The sequence below is a fragment of the Centropristis striata genome, chromosome 20, assembly GCF_030273125.1.
Source record: "Centropristis striata isolate RG_2023a ecotype Rhode Island chromosome 20, C.striata_1.0, whole genome shotgun sequence".
Classification (NCBI taxonomy): domain Eukaryota; kingdom Metazoa; phylum Chordata; class Actinopteri; order Perciformes; family Serranidae; genus Centropristis; species Centropristis striata.
Window position 1 is genome coordinate 12,189,972 of NC_081536.1, and position 18,205 is coordinate 12,208,176.

The following is an 18,205-nucleotide window of genomic DNA, read 5'->3' on the forward strand; positions in this document are numbered from 1 at the left end:
TTAATTTGTGGCAACAAATACTGAAGGTTGTAACATTCTTACCTGAGCGATGATGACTTTGATTAATTCTAACAGTATTGTCGCAGCTTCGACACAGAGCTGCTGAGCAGGAGCGTCTGCTTGGCTGTCAATCAGTGACTGTAGGGTATCATCCAACTGCACCTGTGAATGGCACATAATCGGAGCATTATGACAGTGATGACGACGAAGAGGACTTATGAGATGAAAAATGACCCACCTTTTCCTCTGCAGTGTGACTGGCCTTCTTTTGCAGGAGCAGAGCAGCCATGGCTTCAAAGACCTGAGGCAGGTGAAGGTGTCTGGTCAGCAGCCCCTGGAGGACATCGAAGCCTGGACATGTGGTGCTGAGACACTCATAAGACCAAGAATGGGCTCGGAGGTTGTCTGGTCACAAGGCAACAAATCAATGATAAAAGTCCATTTTGGATGAAAATAAGATAATTAAAACAGTTATAAAAGACTTAAAAGACTGTGAGTTTAAGATGTTTCATTCATCTAAAAGTAATATCACATGAATAAAACTAATATTTTCCATGAGTCATGATGAGATTTATGTATTAAAATAATGTAATTATGTTGTATTATAATAATGTTAAATGATAATCAAATCATTTTCCTGCTTCACTGTGAGAAAGTATTCAACTTTATGTACCCAAGACAGCAAAGGGTTCCTCCATGCCCTCTATGAGTGAAGCTAGGAGGACCCCCTCTCTGAAGCTGCTCTGCTGGTTGGGACTCGATAGAAAGTGTGTGAGCAGGACTAGACCCAGTTTCAAGGTGGAAGGGTGAAGGTGGGGCTGAAGGAAGAGCAGGAACCAATCGCTGCCCAGGGCATCGAATAAGGCCGTCTGCTGACTAGTGGGGAACAAGAACATGAGAGACTGATTCAGTTAATGTTTCTGCCAGGACATTATGGAACATGAAAAACTGGGGAAATATGTTTTGGTTTAGTTAAGTAGTCACAGATGCAACTCACTCTTTGATTAAAAGGCCGTCTGAGTTGAGGATTTCGCAAATGGAGAATAACAGCTGGTTGCGGATCCAGATGAGGCTGGCTGGATCAGAGCTCAGAACTACAGCACGGACAAGAAAACTCCAGTCAGTACCTTTTTGGTCATCATGTGATCAGACATGTGATCTCCTGTGTAAGATGTGGTTGTGTTAATGGTGTACCTGGTGTCTCTTGTGAAAGATCACTGCCACCTTCATTCATGTTACTAAGAGGAGGGAGTGTGTAGACCAGGAAGAGTCCAAGTCTGACCAGATAAAAGACATATTTTAAACACAGAGCTATTCCTATAAACTTAAACGGGTCAGTAAGTGTATTAAATTACACGTTAATTCATTACATTACTACAGTAGATGGTGGTTCCGCTGTAGGTAATACAGTAATAAGTATTCATACAAAAATACTTTAGGTGATATCTTTATGTGAAAACTATAAAACTAAAGCACTTTGTTGTGGCTGGTGTATTTCTAGACTTTACCTGCTTATGTCCAGAGGGGTGAAGTGAGCTTTCAGCAGGGATGTGATGACGCAAGAAATGATCTTAACCTTCTGAACAGTCACAGCAGGATCCGAGAGTTCAAACAGCAGCTTTGGTAGCAGGCCGATTCTGTGCATGACCGCTGCATTCCTGCTGTCATTGCTGAGAAAACAGAGAGAAAAAAAAGACAGACCATTAATATCACTCACAATCTGCTCCCATGGACAGATAATCTAATTCAGGAATCCATGCACATGTTCAGTCATGCTCTTCTCTTCAGCCTGTGTGACTGATTCTGTTGAGCACTCCCTTGACTTTTTCAGTTGTACATTTCTATGATATTGATGACAGGCTGCCGCAGATGTTGACAGAACAGACGATAAAGTCTGCCATCCATTCTGAACAAAGACCCTCTTTGTTGTGTAACCTAACTTGATGGCCATGGGACTTGATAATGATTAGATTAAAGCTGCAACATGCCTGGTCACATGTGATGGTTGTGGAATATACCTTGAGGATTTTAGGATTTCAGCAAAGTGTTTCAGAACTGAAAGGTCCAGGTTATCTGACGTGTTCTGCCAAACCTGAAAATAATGACAGAGCAACAAAATATAAGCAATTAGCTTCTAATGCACTTAAAACATTCCAATTTAAAACTGGGCAAACACAAAAAATGATCCATCCCCAACATCTGCTGAACTTTTTTTTTGTTTGCCATTCATTTATTTGAGTTTTCTTATACACAACAAAACATTTGACAGTGAGATATGATGCCAAAATTGAAGTAGCTAAAAAACCCACATCCTAAAAAAATCTGCATTCTGACAAATCATAGTAGAGTCATAAAGCCCAAGAAAAAAAAAGCTACTTGCAAAACAAAATGACTAAAACAAGAACGAAAAACCTTTGCTAAAATGCTAAAATTTGAACTCTTACCTCCAGGTCACACAGCAGGGCCTGGAAAGCAGGTGTGTTGTGTAGGCAGCCTGAGCCAGAGGTCAGCTCCACTGACTTTGAGAGGTACAGAACCAGCTGAAAGGTTCTGTAGCTGACCAGACTGCGCTTCATCTTCAGCAGGAAAGCTAGCAGCTAGAGAGCAGATCATATATATATATTTAGAACCGATCACAACAGTGACGTGGCAGATTTTGATGTCAGAGTCTACTATAGCTACTGATTTCACAAGGTCCAGCAGACCTTGTATCCGTTGATGCGATCCATTTCCTGCTGCATGGCAAAGTTGGTCTCCAAGACAGAAAGTAGGACTTTGACAGCTGCGTACAAAGAGCTATCATCTGGCGCCATTGCAACTAGACTGAGAACAACTGCAGGCCCACCGACATACAGGAAGCTGTTGGATGCACTGCTAGGGGTGAACGTACGCACACCTAGAAGAAGGAGGACCATGGGATCACCTTATGCGTCTGCAAGAATCAGCTAATGCTTTTCAATAGCACTTTATTTACCAAAGTGTCCGACCAAGGCTGCTCCTATGGTTCGAGCTGTCCCGCTCAGGTGCTGGCTGATGTTGTGAGATAGGAACACAGGGGTGGAGTTATCCCGAGATGTTATCCCCATCTGTAATTACACACAGTTATTGCTATGCTGTATTAAAACAACAAACACACGTAGGTTCAACATGGATTAATCTTACCTCTTTAGCGATTAGTCTGCAGTCCACCTCATTGTAATCCTCTCTGACCTGCACGACAGTTGTAAGTGTAGAAATTGCTGGGTTGATGCCAAATGAGATCCTCTCCTCAGGGACCAGCCTGAGAGGGAGAGACTCAACATCTGGATCATGGCCTGGACACAAACAGAGAGTTGGGGCAAGACAGGTAAGTCATATGTATTGTGTCACTATTATTAACACCATCAAAGGAATACTTCACAGTATGTTTTCTTTGAAAATTCAAGGCGACTCAGGGCGAGTAATTGATACACAAATGGTCATTTGCCTGTGAAGTGTTCCTTAAAGAAAAATGAATGTAAGTGAATTAAATTGGTATATTATCAACAAATTACTCATTGTGAACAATGTCCTCACATAAAGCATAAGTATAGTTGTTCTGCATCAGTATAAGGTACAAGTATAAGGTCCCTACAGTATATCGAAGCAAATAATGTGTTATGCAGAGAAAATCATGCATGCATGCAATGAAGACCATGACAACATGATTTTCTGCATGCCATAGTATGGTGGAAAGACGTAAAAACTACAAAAGAGATATCTTAAACATTGACTAATCAAAACTACATTCCTAACCAACCTTGAGTTTGAAAAATATATTTTGTTGGTTTGAGTTAAATATGAATCCTATGCTTTTATCCAGGATGATTTACTGTATGTAAACAAAAAACAAAGTGTAGAAATCCTGTGAAATTCTTGCACCACATCTTGTAACTCACCTGTGTTGCGCAAAGCCAGGAAGTTGCCCTGGTAGGCGGTTCCTTGTTTGTACATAACAGCCACAGCCTCAGGGCTCAAAGCTTCTTCAAACAGGTAAGACGGACCAACGCGCCACACGAGAGCAGCGTGTTCCTTCCAGAGAGCTGGTGTTCCTATCAGGCCGTAAACATCGATCACAGCTGCAGGGTCCATGGAGACATACTGACCAGGGAACGGCTGAATATACCTCATCTGACAGAAAATTATGATACATGAATACATAGATGCCACATTAGACCGAAAATGTGTTCAGTTATAACCTCCTCAGTTTCTCTCCTCTTGTCGTACCTTTCCTGTCCCCACTGCCTTGCCGTTGAAGTAGGCTGAAGCCAGACAGCTCTTCTTCACGTCTTTGGCCATGACGACAACCACGTGGTGCCACTGACCTGGGATCAGCATGCTGGAGCAGCGGAACCTCAGTGTTGTGGTCAACGAGGTAGGAGAGCAAACTTCTGGCTCCATCATATCTGTCAAACAAACATGGAGACATCTGGTCAATCTCTGCAGTATTAACTCATGATGTAACTACTGTGCTGTCCTACTTTTCCACAGTTGATAAGGAAAAGCTGACAGTTTCAAAAGCTAGAAAGAAACAAATGCTCCTACATTCTTCAATCAAGAAAGGGCAAATGTTAACCAGACTATCTCTCCTACCCAGGTATGTAAATGCTTCCTCCTCTGTGGAGATGACCAGACAGCCATCATAGGCTGAGAAGGAGATAGACAGGCAGATGTACTGTTGTTCGGTCCGGGACATGTGGCGAACCACTGACAGTAGACGGATTGGGTGGGAATCACAGGATGAACTAAACCGGTTGATCTGGAACCAGCAGGAAAATGAGAGGCCAGCTGTAGGAGGAAAACCCCGGCAGTCTAAAAAAAGTGAGAGAGAGAAATTTTGAGACATTTTATCGAGATTTATTCGCAAATATGCAAATATTAAACATCACTTACCTCCTCCGATTCCACCTGTTGGGATTGAATCAGCGGCCACGCCTTTCACTGTAGCCAGAGAGGGCAGGAACAGGCAGCTGCAAAGCATACCAGCACATGGCCAGAAATGTTTGAATGAATGATGTACTGAGATCAGTTTTGTTTCACATATGTTATGATTGTTGCAGCATAACCAGAAGTTCTATCTTTGTCTAGTCTATTAGATTCTGCAGGACTACAGACACCCGGTAAAACAAGGACTCACCCATATCCGCTCTCACTCATGTCAAACTCTACAAAGGCAGGTGTGGAGGAGACTCGGTGTGGTCTGAAGGTGCGTGGTGACGTCATGGACACCAGACTGATGATCTGGTGGACGGGGATTGCCGAACCAACACAGGATTCACCGCGAGTTGTAGACCGCAACAAGCTGAAGGTCCGCTTCAGCGTCCTTACTGGAGACCCCGTTGAGGCATCTGTCTCTGTAGTGTGACCTGGTTTAAACAACACAACCAAAATCTAATGTGTGACTGTCTTCTTGTTTGTGTTTGACAGACCAAATTCAACTTTGAGACATTTGAATCGAACATGCATCTTCAAAGAGCATAAAACATAAAACAACAGAAGGATTAAGGTCTGATAACAAAACGAGTTTGTACCATTTGAAACAGGATCTTTGTCTTGTTTACAGTCTGGTTGCAACTGCATGGCTGTTTTGTCTGCCAGGCACATGAGTGGGTCCCCTAAACACAGGAACTTTCTGTAGAGGAAATAACACAAAATATTGTAGCAAAAATATTATAAAAAACATTTAAAAAGTTGAAAAGCTTTGTCATCTTCAGCAAATAAAGAAATGCATGTGTTTCAACCTCTGAATACGTTTTACCTGAAGTCTGATTGTGTGATGGCCTGGGAGGAGAGTTTCTCTAGGATACGAGTAACAGGCAGATGTAACGGGTGGCTTGGAGACAGTAACATGCTCTTACAGTGGGCCAGGAGTGTAGAGAGCAGCCCCCCCTCGCACACTATCTGGCGGTTTCGCTCAGATTTAACCATGGCCTGGATGTGGTGCGCCACTGAGAACTGGACCTCCATTGAGACCTAGGAGAAAGGGAAAGAAAAAGTCATACTGGGGCCCTATCATGTATTTAATAATACTAGAGCAGTGCTAGCTATTTGGGCCCAGGCTATTTGCAGCAACAAAAGCGTTCATTCCTAAAGTTACACCACAATTTACATGCATTCAGTCCCCTCTCTATACACTGTACAGTGTGAACATAACGCTTAACTAATAAATGTAACGCATGTGTCCCATACATTTCAAGAGCTAACACTTGACATTACATTTTCTTGGGTTCTCAGCTTTACGCCCGGCTGAACGGTCGTAGAAGAAATTGAAGGACAGACATACATTCAGCCAGAGAATCTTTCCATTTTAGTTAGATTGGATGCCAGAATGGGGATTGTAACACGTTCAGTCTAGAAAGGTACCTGTGGGTCCTCGGTTGTAAAAACTGATGGAAGGAGAGTCATAATAACTCTGATTGCTCCTGGATGAAGAATAATATGATCGCAGGTGAACCTACTGGAATGTAAAAAAAAAAAAAAACAGAACACAGAACAAATAAAATATGGGTTGATACTCATGAGATCACATGTAGACCCCATTTACATATGAATGTCGAAGAAATTTATCTTATAGAAATATTGGTAGAAATATCTACCTGTACATGGACTCTGTGCAGGATGTGGAAATACTAGGTGCTGTGTTTCTGGATTTTCCCTGTGTGTCCTCCACTGACTGCAGGCCAGATCCTGAGTGGCCAGGAGGGGAAGCTGAATACACTCCTTTGTGCCCCGTTTGTCCATTTTGTTTCTCTTTATCTCTGTCATACCCATCCTCAGGTGCAAGTCCCAAGTTTAACTCCTGAGAAGAGTAGGTCCCTGTGGCGAACTGGTCGAGATAGGAGAGCAGCCTTATACATGTCCGAAGTGTGACAGGCAGACTGGGCTGCTGTGTACTGGAGGGAGAGGAGGGAGCTTCAGGGGCCTCTGCTAACTCTACAAACTGGTGAAAGCTCTTCCCGGGAGACTGTCCTTCATCTGCAGTGATGATACAGGAGTCCTTCTCCCCATCAAATGTCATTTCCTCAGAGCTATCTGTGTGGAAACAGCCCAGCTGGAGAAGAGCCTCCGCCAGCTTTTCATAAAATCCTCCAGTCTCAAAATGGTGTGCATTTACTGAGTGAAGATGCACAGCCAGCGACAGAATGTGGAGAGTGAGGAGGAGGAGGTCCAGCAGCGGTTGGTGCCCCAGGGACTTCCACACTTCTGCCTGGGGAGGGTCAGACAGAGCTCCTTCCATGTCCATCACCAGAGTCAGCAGTCCAGTGAAGCCTCCTGCTTTCCTGAAGGCATCCCAGCTGTTGGGACTCTCCAGGACCTTCAGCACAGACTGCAATACACAAGCATGAATGGATTACTGAATGGGTATACACACGGCCCACACTTGTCACCCAAATGTCAAATGCCAAATGTCACCCAAAGTGACCAAAAAAAAAAACACAGCTGCAAAGAAACCACTAAGAGGCTCACAAGGACGATGAAAAAAAGGCAAAAACAACTACAAAGAGACTCAGATTTTGTCGCTTAACCAATTAGCTGATTGAAAACACCATTTTAAATATTGTGTTTTTCCAGAGATGTTCTCATACTTTTCTTGAAAATAAGTCTCACTGTATGACTAATCAACTCAAGAAAGTTGTCTAAGACCAAAATAACCGATTAGTGGACTAACCAGGGACCACTAGGGGGGCAGCCCTACACAAACAAACTACATATAGACACTAAATGACAAAGATGAATACAAACCACAGAGATATTTGTCACAACTACAAAGAAGCACAAAAACCACATAAAAGAGAAGCTAAACAAGGATAAAGTCTGTGTGTCTTGCTCATATGCAGGAGAAATGGTGGGGCCTTTTGCATGTCTGTGCCCAGGGGCCATTGTTTCATAATCTGTCCATGTACAGAAGTGAGGAGTCAGTGAGCATGTGGAATCACCAAACAAAGGTAACCATAATCATAATAAAAATAATGTTTTGTGATAGACATTAAGCTTTTGCTCAAAGTCTCAGCTTTTAAAAGCATCTCCTGCTCAATTAAAACAATGTCGTGAAAAATAGATGAAACATATAGATATATCATAAATCATTTCTGGTAACTAGTTTTTGGAGGTGAACAAAATCACATTAGCTTTATTCAATTTAGAGACCTAATCCATCAGGTAGGTAATGTGTGAGGCAGAACGCAGAGGGAAATGTGATTAACTGAAACTGGAGTAATCACAATGGCTCTTAACACTTGCCAACCCAGGTCGCACCCAATCTGATTGCCACCTGCTTTAACCAAGTTAGTACAAAGAACACACACACACACACACACACAAAAACAAGCTGCATGCATTCACAAACAAGCACAGGCGAACAAGTTCACACAAGTTGAATACACACAATATCTGCAAGTAAGTGCTCTTCTCACTGCCATCTATAAAAACGGACACATTCAGTGGGTGTCTAACTTAGTTAGGCTTAATCAGATCTCTGTCCCATTCACTGATCCGATAGAGGTTGTAATCTTCAGAGTGCCACAGTACAAGGCTGCTGGCCTAATCGAATCGATCCGGAGTTAACAGCTAAACCTGTTTTAGCAAATCAATCTGCATTTGTCTATAATGTAATCGGGGTCCCACATGCTAAGAAAATAAATTCACTAGCTTATTATGTTTTAAGTGCATTACAATTTGTTATGATTTGATGTAGAGTGGAGACTACGTATACAGTTCAGCTGAGATCACTGCATATCTGTGTGTTTCTGTATGTGTGTGTGAGACTGTGGGTGCATGTACCTGCAAAAGGTCCCGCTTCAGTCCAAGTTCCTGCTGCGTGGAGGAGCAGAGGGCTCCTATGGCTGTACTCATGAACTCCTCGGGGTTGATTTCAGCTAACTGCTCCAAAATGCTCAGAGTGGGACCTCGATACTGATCCTCATCCAGGAAAATCTTTATGTAAGGAACCATACCAAGGTCTCGCACTGTAACTGGAATACGAGTGCAGAAATTAAGTATACAACAACAGTGTTTATTTTTATGTCCATTTAAAAAAATGGACATGACACCTTAAACGAAATCTATGGATTAAAGACACATCATTTGACAAGCTTGTGCTCACAAATTTCCTGCGATATAGCAGAAAATATAATTTTTTCAGCCTACACGGAAGAAAACGGACACCACCGATATTGTATTGTAGCATTGTACAACTGACCCATCATATTAAGGGTTATACATCATTTACTTATATATTTGTAACTTTTCAATTCAATTACATTTTTTATTACAACTCATTTATTATCTTTTTTTCTTCTTTTTTTCCATTTTCAGAGTTTTTGTCCCATTTTATTTTTTATTTATATGTAAATTTGAGTGTTTATGGAATACATTCTGTTTGATTACTAAATGGTACAGTAGTACTAAAACAGGGATGGGGCTCTATTCGAGCAGAAACATGATATGGTGTCTATCTCACTGGATCAGTGATTTAGAACATTTTAGACCTTGACCAAAAGAAAATAAATGCATGTGAAAAGAATTAAATATATATACCTGTGTTTTTGATTGACCGCAAAGTGAGGGATGACAAAACTTGAAGCATGCAGGTAGTGAGAAGTCTCTCACTGTCCTCCACACTTGGAAGCTGCTGGGGATCTAAAGAGCATGACAACTTTAGATCCAGATTACAGAGTAAACGTACAAGATGAAGTTTGTCTGATGATCTATACTTACACACCCATAGACAAAATACATAAAATACATACATTTTATTTCAAAATCACTCATTTTGAAAGCAAAAGTACTGAATCATGACTGGGTGTGTTGCTCAATCCAAAATCAGCTGTCATGGCATGTTACGTCAAACAATCACGCTCTGTCTGCTATTATTAACTGTAAAAGCATGATTACATAGATGTTGAGGAAACAAAAATGTTGGCTCATACTGATTTGAGGGGAGGAGACAACTCCAGCCTTCCTGAGGATTTTAGCTCTCCTACGAAGTTCGCCGAGCAGCAGCTCCAGCAGGCCCCAGTCACTCAGTACCTCAGCTAGCATTCCACTGTGCACGGTCATCCTACACAGCAGAGGAGACAGATCGTATTCAGCCTACATCAAGCACTTCTTAACCAGTAGTTACCACCTGTGGTGTTGGTCATTTAAGGACCAGTGTGTAGTATTTAGGAGGATCTATTGGCAAACATGGAGAGAATAAGACCTTTTTCTACATAAGGAGCAGGTCCTTTTACTTCTACAGTAGCCCAGAACAGACAAACCAAACTGGAGTTCTGTCTTACTACAAAGACTTTTTAAAAAAAGGGCTATTTCTTGTTTGAACTATGTTTATGAGTGCTTGTCAGATGAGAGGAAATAACACATTCTGGCTATCATCAGATAAACTAAAGGGTTAAATGTTTAAAGCAAGAGTATTCTGAACAATTCTGAGTAAAATATGTACCAACTACTGGCTCTGCTCACCTGTGAAAACACTTGAGAGCCACTACTCCAAACTCTATCCCTTCCACTCCTGCTGCCAGCGTCCCAGCCCAGTTCTGCTTCAGCACACTCAGCAGTGCCCGCAATGTCTCATGGGGGATGTAGTTCAACTTAAATATCACCTGTAAGAAAGCATCTATTAAACCTTAAACCCACTCTGTATCAAAAACAAAGTATGTTCAGGGAAGTCGTACCATCTCAAGCAGTGAAAAGAATAGTTTTTGGACAGGTGCTGGTTTACGCCACACACATGCACCCAGCTGGGCCATCGACTGGACAGTCCACTCCAAGAGAAAGAAATTGGCCGGGTCCCTCTCCCATATTGTCTGCAGGGTTCGAAGAAGCTGGCAGCACAGCAAAGGATCCTGAGAACGCAGAAGGGAGGCCTGCAGCAGGTGGAAGGCGGGCAGGTTTTTTACTGCTGCACCTGGAGACAAAGGTATCAGGGGTTGAAGAATGGTAAAAAGCATCAGCATACTTAAAGCTGGAATGAAGGATCTTTACATATAAATTAACATGATACATTCAAACCCTTGCCAAACAAGCTCATACAATGCTGATTAAGCCTATCACTGCCAAGGGAGTTGCGTTTTCTGTGGCAGCTTTTCTATACTTGTCGTAGAATTAATTTGAGGATGTATTAAATATCAGACATATAGCGGTTTAAATATGCATCAAACATGTTTTGATAAACACACAGAAATCTGACCAACAGTCACAGTCTCTTTACAGGAAACTTCTGCTTGATTGAGATATGAACAGCTCTGATTTAGGAAATCCAAAGTGTTCTTCATAACAGGAAATTACAGGAAGTTGAACCTTAGTTACACAGAAATAATGACACACCAACCTGCAAAGTAAAAAGAGAGAAACTGGGTGTTGTCTCCCAGTGTTGTTCTGACTTTTGGATTTGTCTGACACCTTTGGCATCTGAATCTGTTTTTTGATACTTGCTAAATAAATCCCGCACAAGGCTGCTATTTGAATCGACCTGGTCGTCAGTTGTTTCTCTTTAAAGATTTTCTACAACATACTCCTGTGATGTGTTTTACATCAAGCCAGAGCAAAAGAGACAGGGAGGGAGAAGAGACTATGACAGTGGCAGCGGCATAGTCTCTGCTTCAGAAAAATAAAAAAAACCCTAAATGACGAGGACAAACATGGACCATCATCAATGTAGCTTTTTCTTAATGTTGACAGTGTTTGTGTATTTACTCTCACTGCCAGAGGAGAGAGACAAAACTTCTGCAAGCTTAACTTGTCAAAGCAGGTGTCAGCTCTTTAAAATGAGTCGATTTGAATAGAATAATGGTCTGCGTCTTTGTTTACCTAACTTTTTAAAATTGGATTACAATGTATTCCTGTCCTGTTCCTTGACATACAGTAATGCAAAGCCTGAGGTCAATTTAGCTGAAATATGTTTTGAATTTATAGGTTAAAATGTATCAGATTTTGCTCTTGCAAGGTCAGTATAGTAAATTCGATAGAAAAAAGAAAACCAATAAATTACAAACAACCTTTAACAGAGAACAGACTGAATACCATAAGCCAATCGAGTTATAAATACATAGATAGATCGAAAACAAACAACACAACATGCATGAAGGCAAAAGAAAAGCAGCATAATCTGCCTTGATGGAGTTTGTTCGCTGCATTGTCAAAATATTAAGAGGAGGTCTTCGATTTTGGAGCCAAAACATGCTTTGTGTTTGTTGCGAATAAATATATACCTGGTTAGTAATAGGATTCATTTTCACACTTAATCAAAATTGCATCAAAACCAAATAAGATCAGCACAATACAGTCTCTGGTCCCTCTGCTGGAAAGAGATCTACTCCTTGATGTGATGGATGGGTGCTGAGTGTGTGTGTCTGTGTGTATAATTGGATGTGTGTGTGTGTGTGTGTGTGTGTGTGTGTGTGTGTGTGTGTGTGTGTGTGTGTGTGTGTGTGTGTGTGTGTTTATTATGGACACTCTATTTATGAGTGTTGGATGGAGGTGTGTGTGCATCTATGATAGATGGCTGGTTGCTGTAGGCCAGTGGTGAATGGATGTGGAGCATCCTAACAGAGTTAGAGGGGAAGCCTCCACTTCATCATCCCAGACATAATCACCTCAGCTTCCTGTTAACCTGAGGGGTGTTGTGCTCTGCAGCGGGGTAGCAGTGGGGGAACGGGGAGTCAGGGTGTGTGGGAAATCAGGGAAAGGGAGCGGAGCAGTTTGGGTGGGTTATATGAGAGCGAAAGTGCAAAGGAGGGATGAACTGTGTGGTCATTTGGGGGGCCTATTCCGCTCCCTAAGCCTACGTTTGCTGAGTCATGCCCTGGATGATAATTAGATGGTTTGTAGAATTTGGAGGGGATGGATCAGAGTTTATCCTCACGGTACAATCAACCGTTAGAGATAATTAGGGAGGGTAGCAGGAGAATAACAATGCAGAACTTACAGTGAAGACTTGACCTACCTTTGGTGAGCGGCGGGTCAAACTTAAAGGCTGGAGGTTGTGGGTTTGTGACACAAAGAACCACTTTCAGCTCAGTTTTTCCAAGCAGGGTGAAAGATGCAATGAGAGCCAGCAACTCCTCCACAGGCTGGAACTGATCCACAGAAACACCTTTCTCACAGCTTATGATGAGAGACAAAAGGGTAAAGTTAAATGATGCAGAGAGAAACAAAGATTTACTTGTGCTGACTCTAAGAGCAAAGAAATTAAATTTATATGAAGAACTGCACCCTTTGAACAGGCTGTTAATTGACACACTACTTCTAAGAATGTCTATTTATTATTGCCCTCAAAAAAACAAAAAGACAAAAATTGAATTCTTTTGATGCCTTTTTATTCACTTAAACAGTTATGTCTTCTCTGCGTGCACTCTTTGATTGAGTATCATTTAATTTGTTTTATTCTTCTGCTGTTCGTGTCCTTTTATCTCACCCTTTCAGGATGTTCTCAAGGGCCTTGTAGCCGTTGTTGGTGTCAAACTCCGAAAAGAGGGCGGGATTGAGAGGATAGGAGTCCCTAATGAAGCTGAACACTGCCACAGCCACCTCAGCAAGCAGCGGCCCCGAGACATCAGCGCTGATGTGCAGCAGGTTCTGGATGCAGATACGCACACAGTTCTTGCCTAATGGGGAAGAGACAGTGTGCTTGGTTAGTGAAGTAGTAATTCCTTTTTTCCTCCAAAAAAATAGTGTCCGCACACTCAAAGTTTCTAATTCAAGAAATGTATCACCACAAAGAAGATATACTTAAGGCACACATATCCTAAGACAGTTTCACTTTCAGCTGTTATAGTTCATGTCACAAAAAACATTTTACTCCGTCTTCTCCAAGATTTAACGAACTGCTATAGATTGATGATTCTGCACTGATACTCATCTTACAGGCTGCAGGCCAAATGTGGTTGGAGCAGTTTATGTTCATGAGTCATTCCAGCATTTGAGTGGTTGCATGAGGAACCAGATTGTTTACAACAAAAGTGAAGTTTCAGCCATTCAATGCAGTAAAACATCTGATTTATCTGTCATGTAGGCCTAAAATGGTGCCAATCCTCATGCAAAGTTAATTTGGTTGATAAGATAATAAGTCAGCTAACCTGAGAATAAAATATCTCAAAGAAAATGAGTTACAGGCCTTTTAATCTTTATTCATTATCTGGTATATTGTATTTGCTTGTATCCTAACCTGTCTCTGATCTTCTCTCATTTTGCAAAAGTTGAGTACATTTTTTTTTTTATAGAAAAGAGCTTAAAATATCATGCTGGAAAATGCTGATAATTCTTGGTGTCCAAAACAAATCAAAGTAAACTTGTGTGCACAAGAACATTTAAGTGAATTATCTGTGCAGATTGAGGCATCATGTGAACACATACTTGCAGCATGTCTATCAGCTGGGATATGTGGTCATGTGTCTCTGTATAATCAACCAATTACTGGAATAAAAATATCTGTCTGCACAAATAACTTTCCCAGACAAAATCTAATTCTTCACTTAAGGTGCAGGCTGTTTTCTTGTTTATGTAACACTTTACATGGAATGTGGTCTATTGTAAGCAGAACAATGAAATGACTGAGAGATAAACAAAAATGTTTTCCTCACCTAGCAAGCTCGGGACAGTATTGCTCGTTGCTACAGCAGAGACTGCCTTGAGCACGCGGGAGGCCTGATATCTCCATGTAGCGCTGGTCTGGTCCCACAGTGATGTGAGGCCAATGATGAGACACTGCAGCGCCTGGGTTTCCACCAGTCTCTCCACATTGACTGGCAGCCTACAGAGCTGAAGGAGAACCTGGATAGAAGTTTAGAGTGAGAAAAAAATCCAATGAAAATTAATAGAAGCAGCACAGAGGATAGACAAGACAAGCTTATATGATGAGGAGGAAAAATAAAATTGTAAAATAAAAATGTAAAATGAAAACATTGCCTCAACAAACCTGTGTCAATGACTCTTGAAAGGTCTCTTCTATGGTCAAGTTCTCCTTTTTAGCTGGAATGCACACTAGCAGGTACAGACATTTCACTAAAGCAGCAGGGAGCCCGGGGTTTATACAGGACAGGACATCCTATAAAAACAGACAAAGGCAAAAAAAAAGGAAGACTTACTTAAATGATGACAAATAAAAAGGGGGAAATACAGGAATAAATCTCATTAGTTCATTTTGTATTTATATTATTACAGCAAGACCAACAATAACTGACACTGTCCTTGTTTATTTTATTATTATTATTATTATTTAATTATCAACATGATGAAAATCATGTGATGTTGTCCAACATCCAGTGCCAAGAACAAAATAAGGGTATGAATGAGTGACTGCAATCAAATGTAAAAAGGTTGTCAATTCAACAGATTTGATCAACCGAAAGCATAGGAGCCTTATTTAGAAAAATCCCTTCACTTGACTCACTGAGCTGTCAGCCGTCAGCAGCAGCAGAGACTTTAACAGCAGCCATCCTTGATTGTCTCTTGTCTCACAGTTTGTCTCCTTAGCATCCTGCCTCTGGAAGAACCGCACCACCTCTTCACGAGCGCCCTCTGAAAAGAAAAACACACTGAATGTGATCAACAATAATAATAATACCTGTATTTGATATATACACAATGATAATAATTCATCTTTATGAAACAAAATAGAAAGTGCTTTAGATAGAATAAAAAAACGTAGAAGCAAACAGTAAATAAAATAGCATGATGAAATACAACAACATTTTATAAAACCACATTAAAAAGCAATAAAAGCAGGTCTGAAATTGTGAGTTTTTTAAAGTGACTTAAAAGAAGATTTAGAAAATACGGCAGGTTATTTCACAATTTAGGGGCCTGAACAATGACCTCAAAGACTAAAGGTCAAGAACAAAACAGAGACATCAAATAGACTGTTTACATACTATAGCTGCTTCTCTTCACCATCTTCTGTCACAGAAATCAGTCAAATTTAATTCAGCATTTTAGTCAAATGTTCCTGGGCTCAAATAGATAGCAACATGCACATCTGAACTGGAGAGGAGGAAAATGGATGGATGGATGGACGAACATCTGAAGTGAACAGATAACGTTAACACACGAGTTTCGTTTCTATTTTCAGAGGGAAAATTTGCATTCTGTGTTATTTTGGCGTGTGCTAAGTGTTTGTGCTGTCGAAGAGTTCCTGCAAAATGGTTTTAACAGAACACTGGTGTGCACGAAAAAAGGGCAACAAAGCTCACACTTTTTTAAACTAGAGCCCACCAGAGCTGCATCAAAAACCAGAAGCATTTACTTCCCTAAAACCGAAAAGTTTCATTTATAACTCCAGAAAAATGCATACACCCGAAAAAGCGTCCAAACCTCAAAAAAGGGAACTACATTTTGTTTTCACTATTTTGTGAACAGTTTGCATGTTCTTTGGCATTTCATTGTCAACATCATGACGAGTGACATTTAGATTACTGTTTTAAAACATTTATCTATATACTTATATATATACTTTATCAATTATACATTCCTCTTTACATTCAGTTGATTCATTTTCAATTCTCTTCCAAAAACTATTTGCTTTATATTTTAATCATGTCATATATTGTCCCCTTACTGTAACAGTTATTTTGTTTTTACTTGCAATATTTTCTTATTTATACATTTTTATACATGTATCTGAGTGGGATTGGAATGACTGGAAAATAACCACAGCACACTGAAAATGCAGAAGTAGGGAGAAGAGGTAGAAAGTCCCTTCACCTGGGAAAAAACCTGTGTTGTACAGTATGTGCTGTGATATGAGAAGTTGTTAGTACCTGCAGGTCTTTCTTCTAGTCTGTTGTGGATGTTATGGATGACAGTGTCAGCAGTGAGAGCTGCAAGCCCCTTTATGTTCAATCCTTCCAGTCTGCCGCCATCCTCACAGACCTGGGATCAGAGAGGAAAGAGTCATACAAACATACTTTATACCCTATAGTAACCAGCTCTGACAATTTCAGTTCCTTCAATACTTTATAGCAGGATGAAGGGGAAGCACATTTAAAAGCTTTTGTGCCTTTTCCTGTTCTGCAGACCAACATCTGTACAATATTGTGAAAGCACAGATCACACATGTATGTTATAATAAAATGTGATAAAAGGAATAAGCCAAATAGGAGAGTTACAAGGCCCTGCAGACTGCAGACTGATTGCCATTTAGCAGCAGCAAACAGTACACAGTGGTGAATAATATTTCCAGAGCCAGCCACAAAAACCGCTCGTATACAGTATACAACTTCTCTAGGTACTCTGCTGTATATGTGCATGCATAAACAGCAGGTCATCAGACTGCAGTAAGGTGAAAAGTTGCAGAAAACAAATGTTTCCTTGTCTGGATGTGAAGAAGGATTTCTTACTAAAAATAAATTTACTTTGAGTTCCAGCTGTGACAAGGTTTTTATGAATATTATGAATTTTAAACTATTTTGCTGTGGAATATTAGCAATAAATGACATGTTGTGCTCATGTGTTGCTATATACTGTATGTATATCATTTGTTACACTACTTTGTTACTCTACTACATTTGGTGCATAATGAGATGCAGTTAGCATAGTTAAATTTCAGCTGCTTTGGGTAATGCACTTCACTATAAATAATAGAAGCCAGCATGTACTATACAGTATGCTCCTTTCACTTCCATAAGAGGATATCGCATTTCACTGAGTCTGCTGTTCTTAAGTGAGGCCCTACGTTCTGGTCAAATCTCTGGTCATGAGGCTCATACATATAACAGCACACACACACACACACAAGCGCACACACACACACACACACACACAGAACACACAAACTAAAGAGTGATTACGTTTGCAGCTGTGAGCCCGATCAATGGTGCTACACACACACAGATCTGTGATGGAATTTACACCGAGTGTGTGCACGGGTGAAAAGGTTTCTTCATAACCGTGACGCAATTCCAACACAGAGAATGAGAAATTCTTCTTCCAATTAATCAAAGCGAGGCCAGGAGCTATGGGTCTCACGCACTTTTCTTGCATGTGACAGTTCTGTAAACTGTATAGATTTACAACCACATACACATTCATTTCAGAGATAGTGGTGGGATCAGCTGAGGGCCAAACATCTGACTGCCATCCCATGTTGTTCCATTCAATCGGTGTGGAGCCGTTTTGGAAACCACAGTGTCCTGAGGCGACTATTTAATTTAACCTTATAAAGGTTAGTTCAAACTGTGGCTCCACAAATTTC

At 40.8% G+C, this 18,205-nt stretch overlaps 1 protein-coding gene across 1 annotated transcript in view; it reads right to left on the minus strand.

Moving 5' to 3' along the window:
* wdfy4 (WDFY family member 4) overlaps positions 1 to 18,205 on the minus strand; it is a 45,397-nt gene that overhangs the window by 25,317 nt on the left and 1,875 nt on the right. Inside the window, exons 3-33 of the mRNA XM_059359462.1 lie at positions 16,773 to 16,884; positions 15,407 to 15,534; positions 14,933 to 15,061; positions 14,598 to 14,787; positions 13,433 to 13,622; positions 12,962 to 13,122; positions 10,692 to 10,924; positions 10,480 to 10,619; positions 9,948 to 10,078; positions 9,556 to 9,657; positions 8,800 to 8,990; positions 6,615 to 7,345; positions 6,382 to 6,475; positions 5,777 to 5,991; positions 5,550 to 5,650; positions 5,156 to 5,384; positions 4,912 to 4,988; positions 4,612 to 4,830; positions 4,246 to 4,424; positions 3,918 to 4,149; positions 3,163 to 3,314; positions 2,975 to 3,086; positions 2,706 to 2,896; positions 2,445 to 2,597; positions 2,019 to 2,092; positions 1,509 to 1,670; positions 1,195 to 1,277; positions 998 to 1,094; positions 674 to 876; positions 239 to 405; positions 43 to 162 (exon numbers count right to left, since the gene is read on the minus strand). Of these exons, the coding sequence (XP_059215445.1) occupies positions 43 to 162; positions 239 to 405; positions 674 to 876; positions 998 to 1,094; positions 1,195 to 1,277; positions 1,509 to 1,670; positions 2,019 to 2,092; positions 2,445 to 2,597; positions 2,706 to 2,896; positions 2,975 to 3,086; positions 3,163 to 3,314; positions 3,918 to 4,149; positions 4,246 to 4,424; positions 4,612 to 4,830; positions 4,912 to 4,988; positions 5,156 to 5,384; positions 5,550 to 5,650; positions 5,777 to 5,991; positions 6,382 to 6,475; positions 6,615 to 7,345; positions 8,800 to 8,990; positions 9,556 to 9,657; positions 9,948 to 10,078; positions 10,480 to 10,619; positions 10,692 to 10,924; positions 12,962 to 13,122; positions 13,433 to 13,622; positions 14,598 to 14,787; positions 14,933 to 15,061; positions 15,407 to 15,534; positions 16,773 to 16,884 (5,298 nt within the window). The remainder of the gene's footprint in view (positions 1 to 42; positions 163 to 238; positions 406 to 673; positions 877 to 997; positions 1,095 to 1,194; positions 1,278 to 1,508; positions 1,671 to 2,018; positions 2,093 to 2,444; positions 2,598 to 2,705; positions 2,897 to 2,974; positions 3,087 to 3,162; positions 3,315 to 3,917; positions 4,150 to 4,245; positions 4,425 to 4,611; positions 4,831 to 4,911; positions 4,989 to 5,155; positions 5,385 to 5,549; positions 5,651 to 5,776; positions 5,992 to 6,381; positions 6,476 to 6,614; positions 7,346 to 8,799; positions 8,991 to 9,555; positions 9,658 to 9,947; positions 10,079 to 10,479; positions 10,620 to 10,691; positions 10,925 to 12,961; positions 13,123 to 13,432; positions 13,623 to 14,597; positions 14,788 to 14,932; positions 15,062 to 15,406; positions 15,535 to 16,772; positions 16,885 to 18,205) is intronic.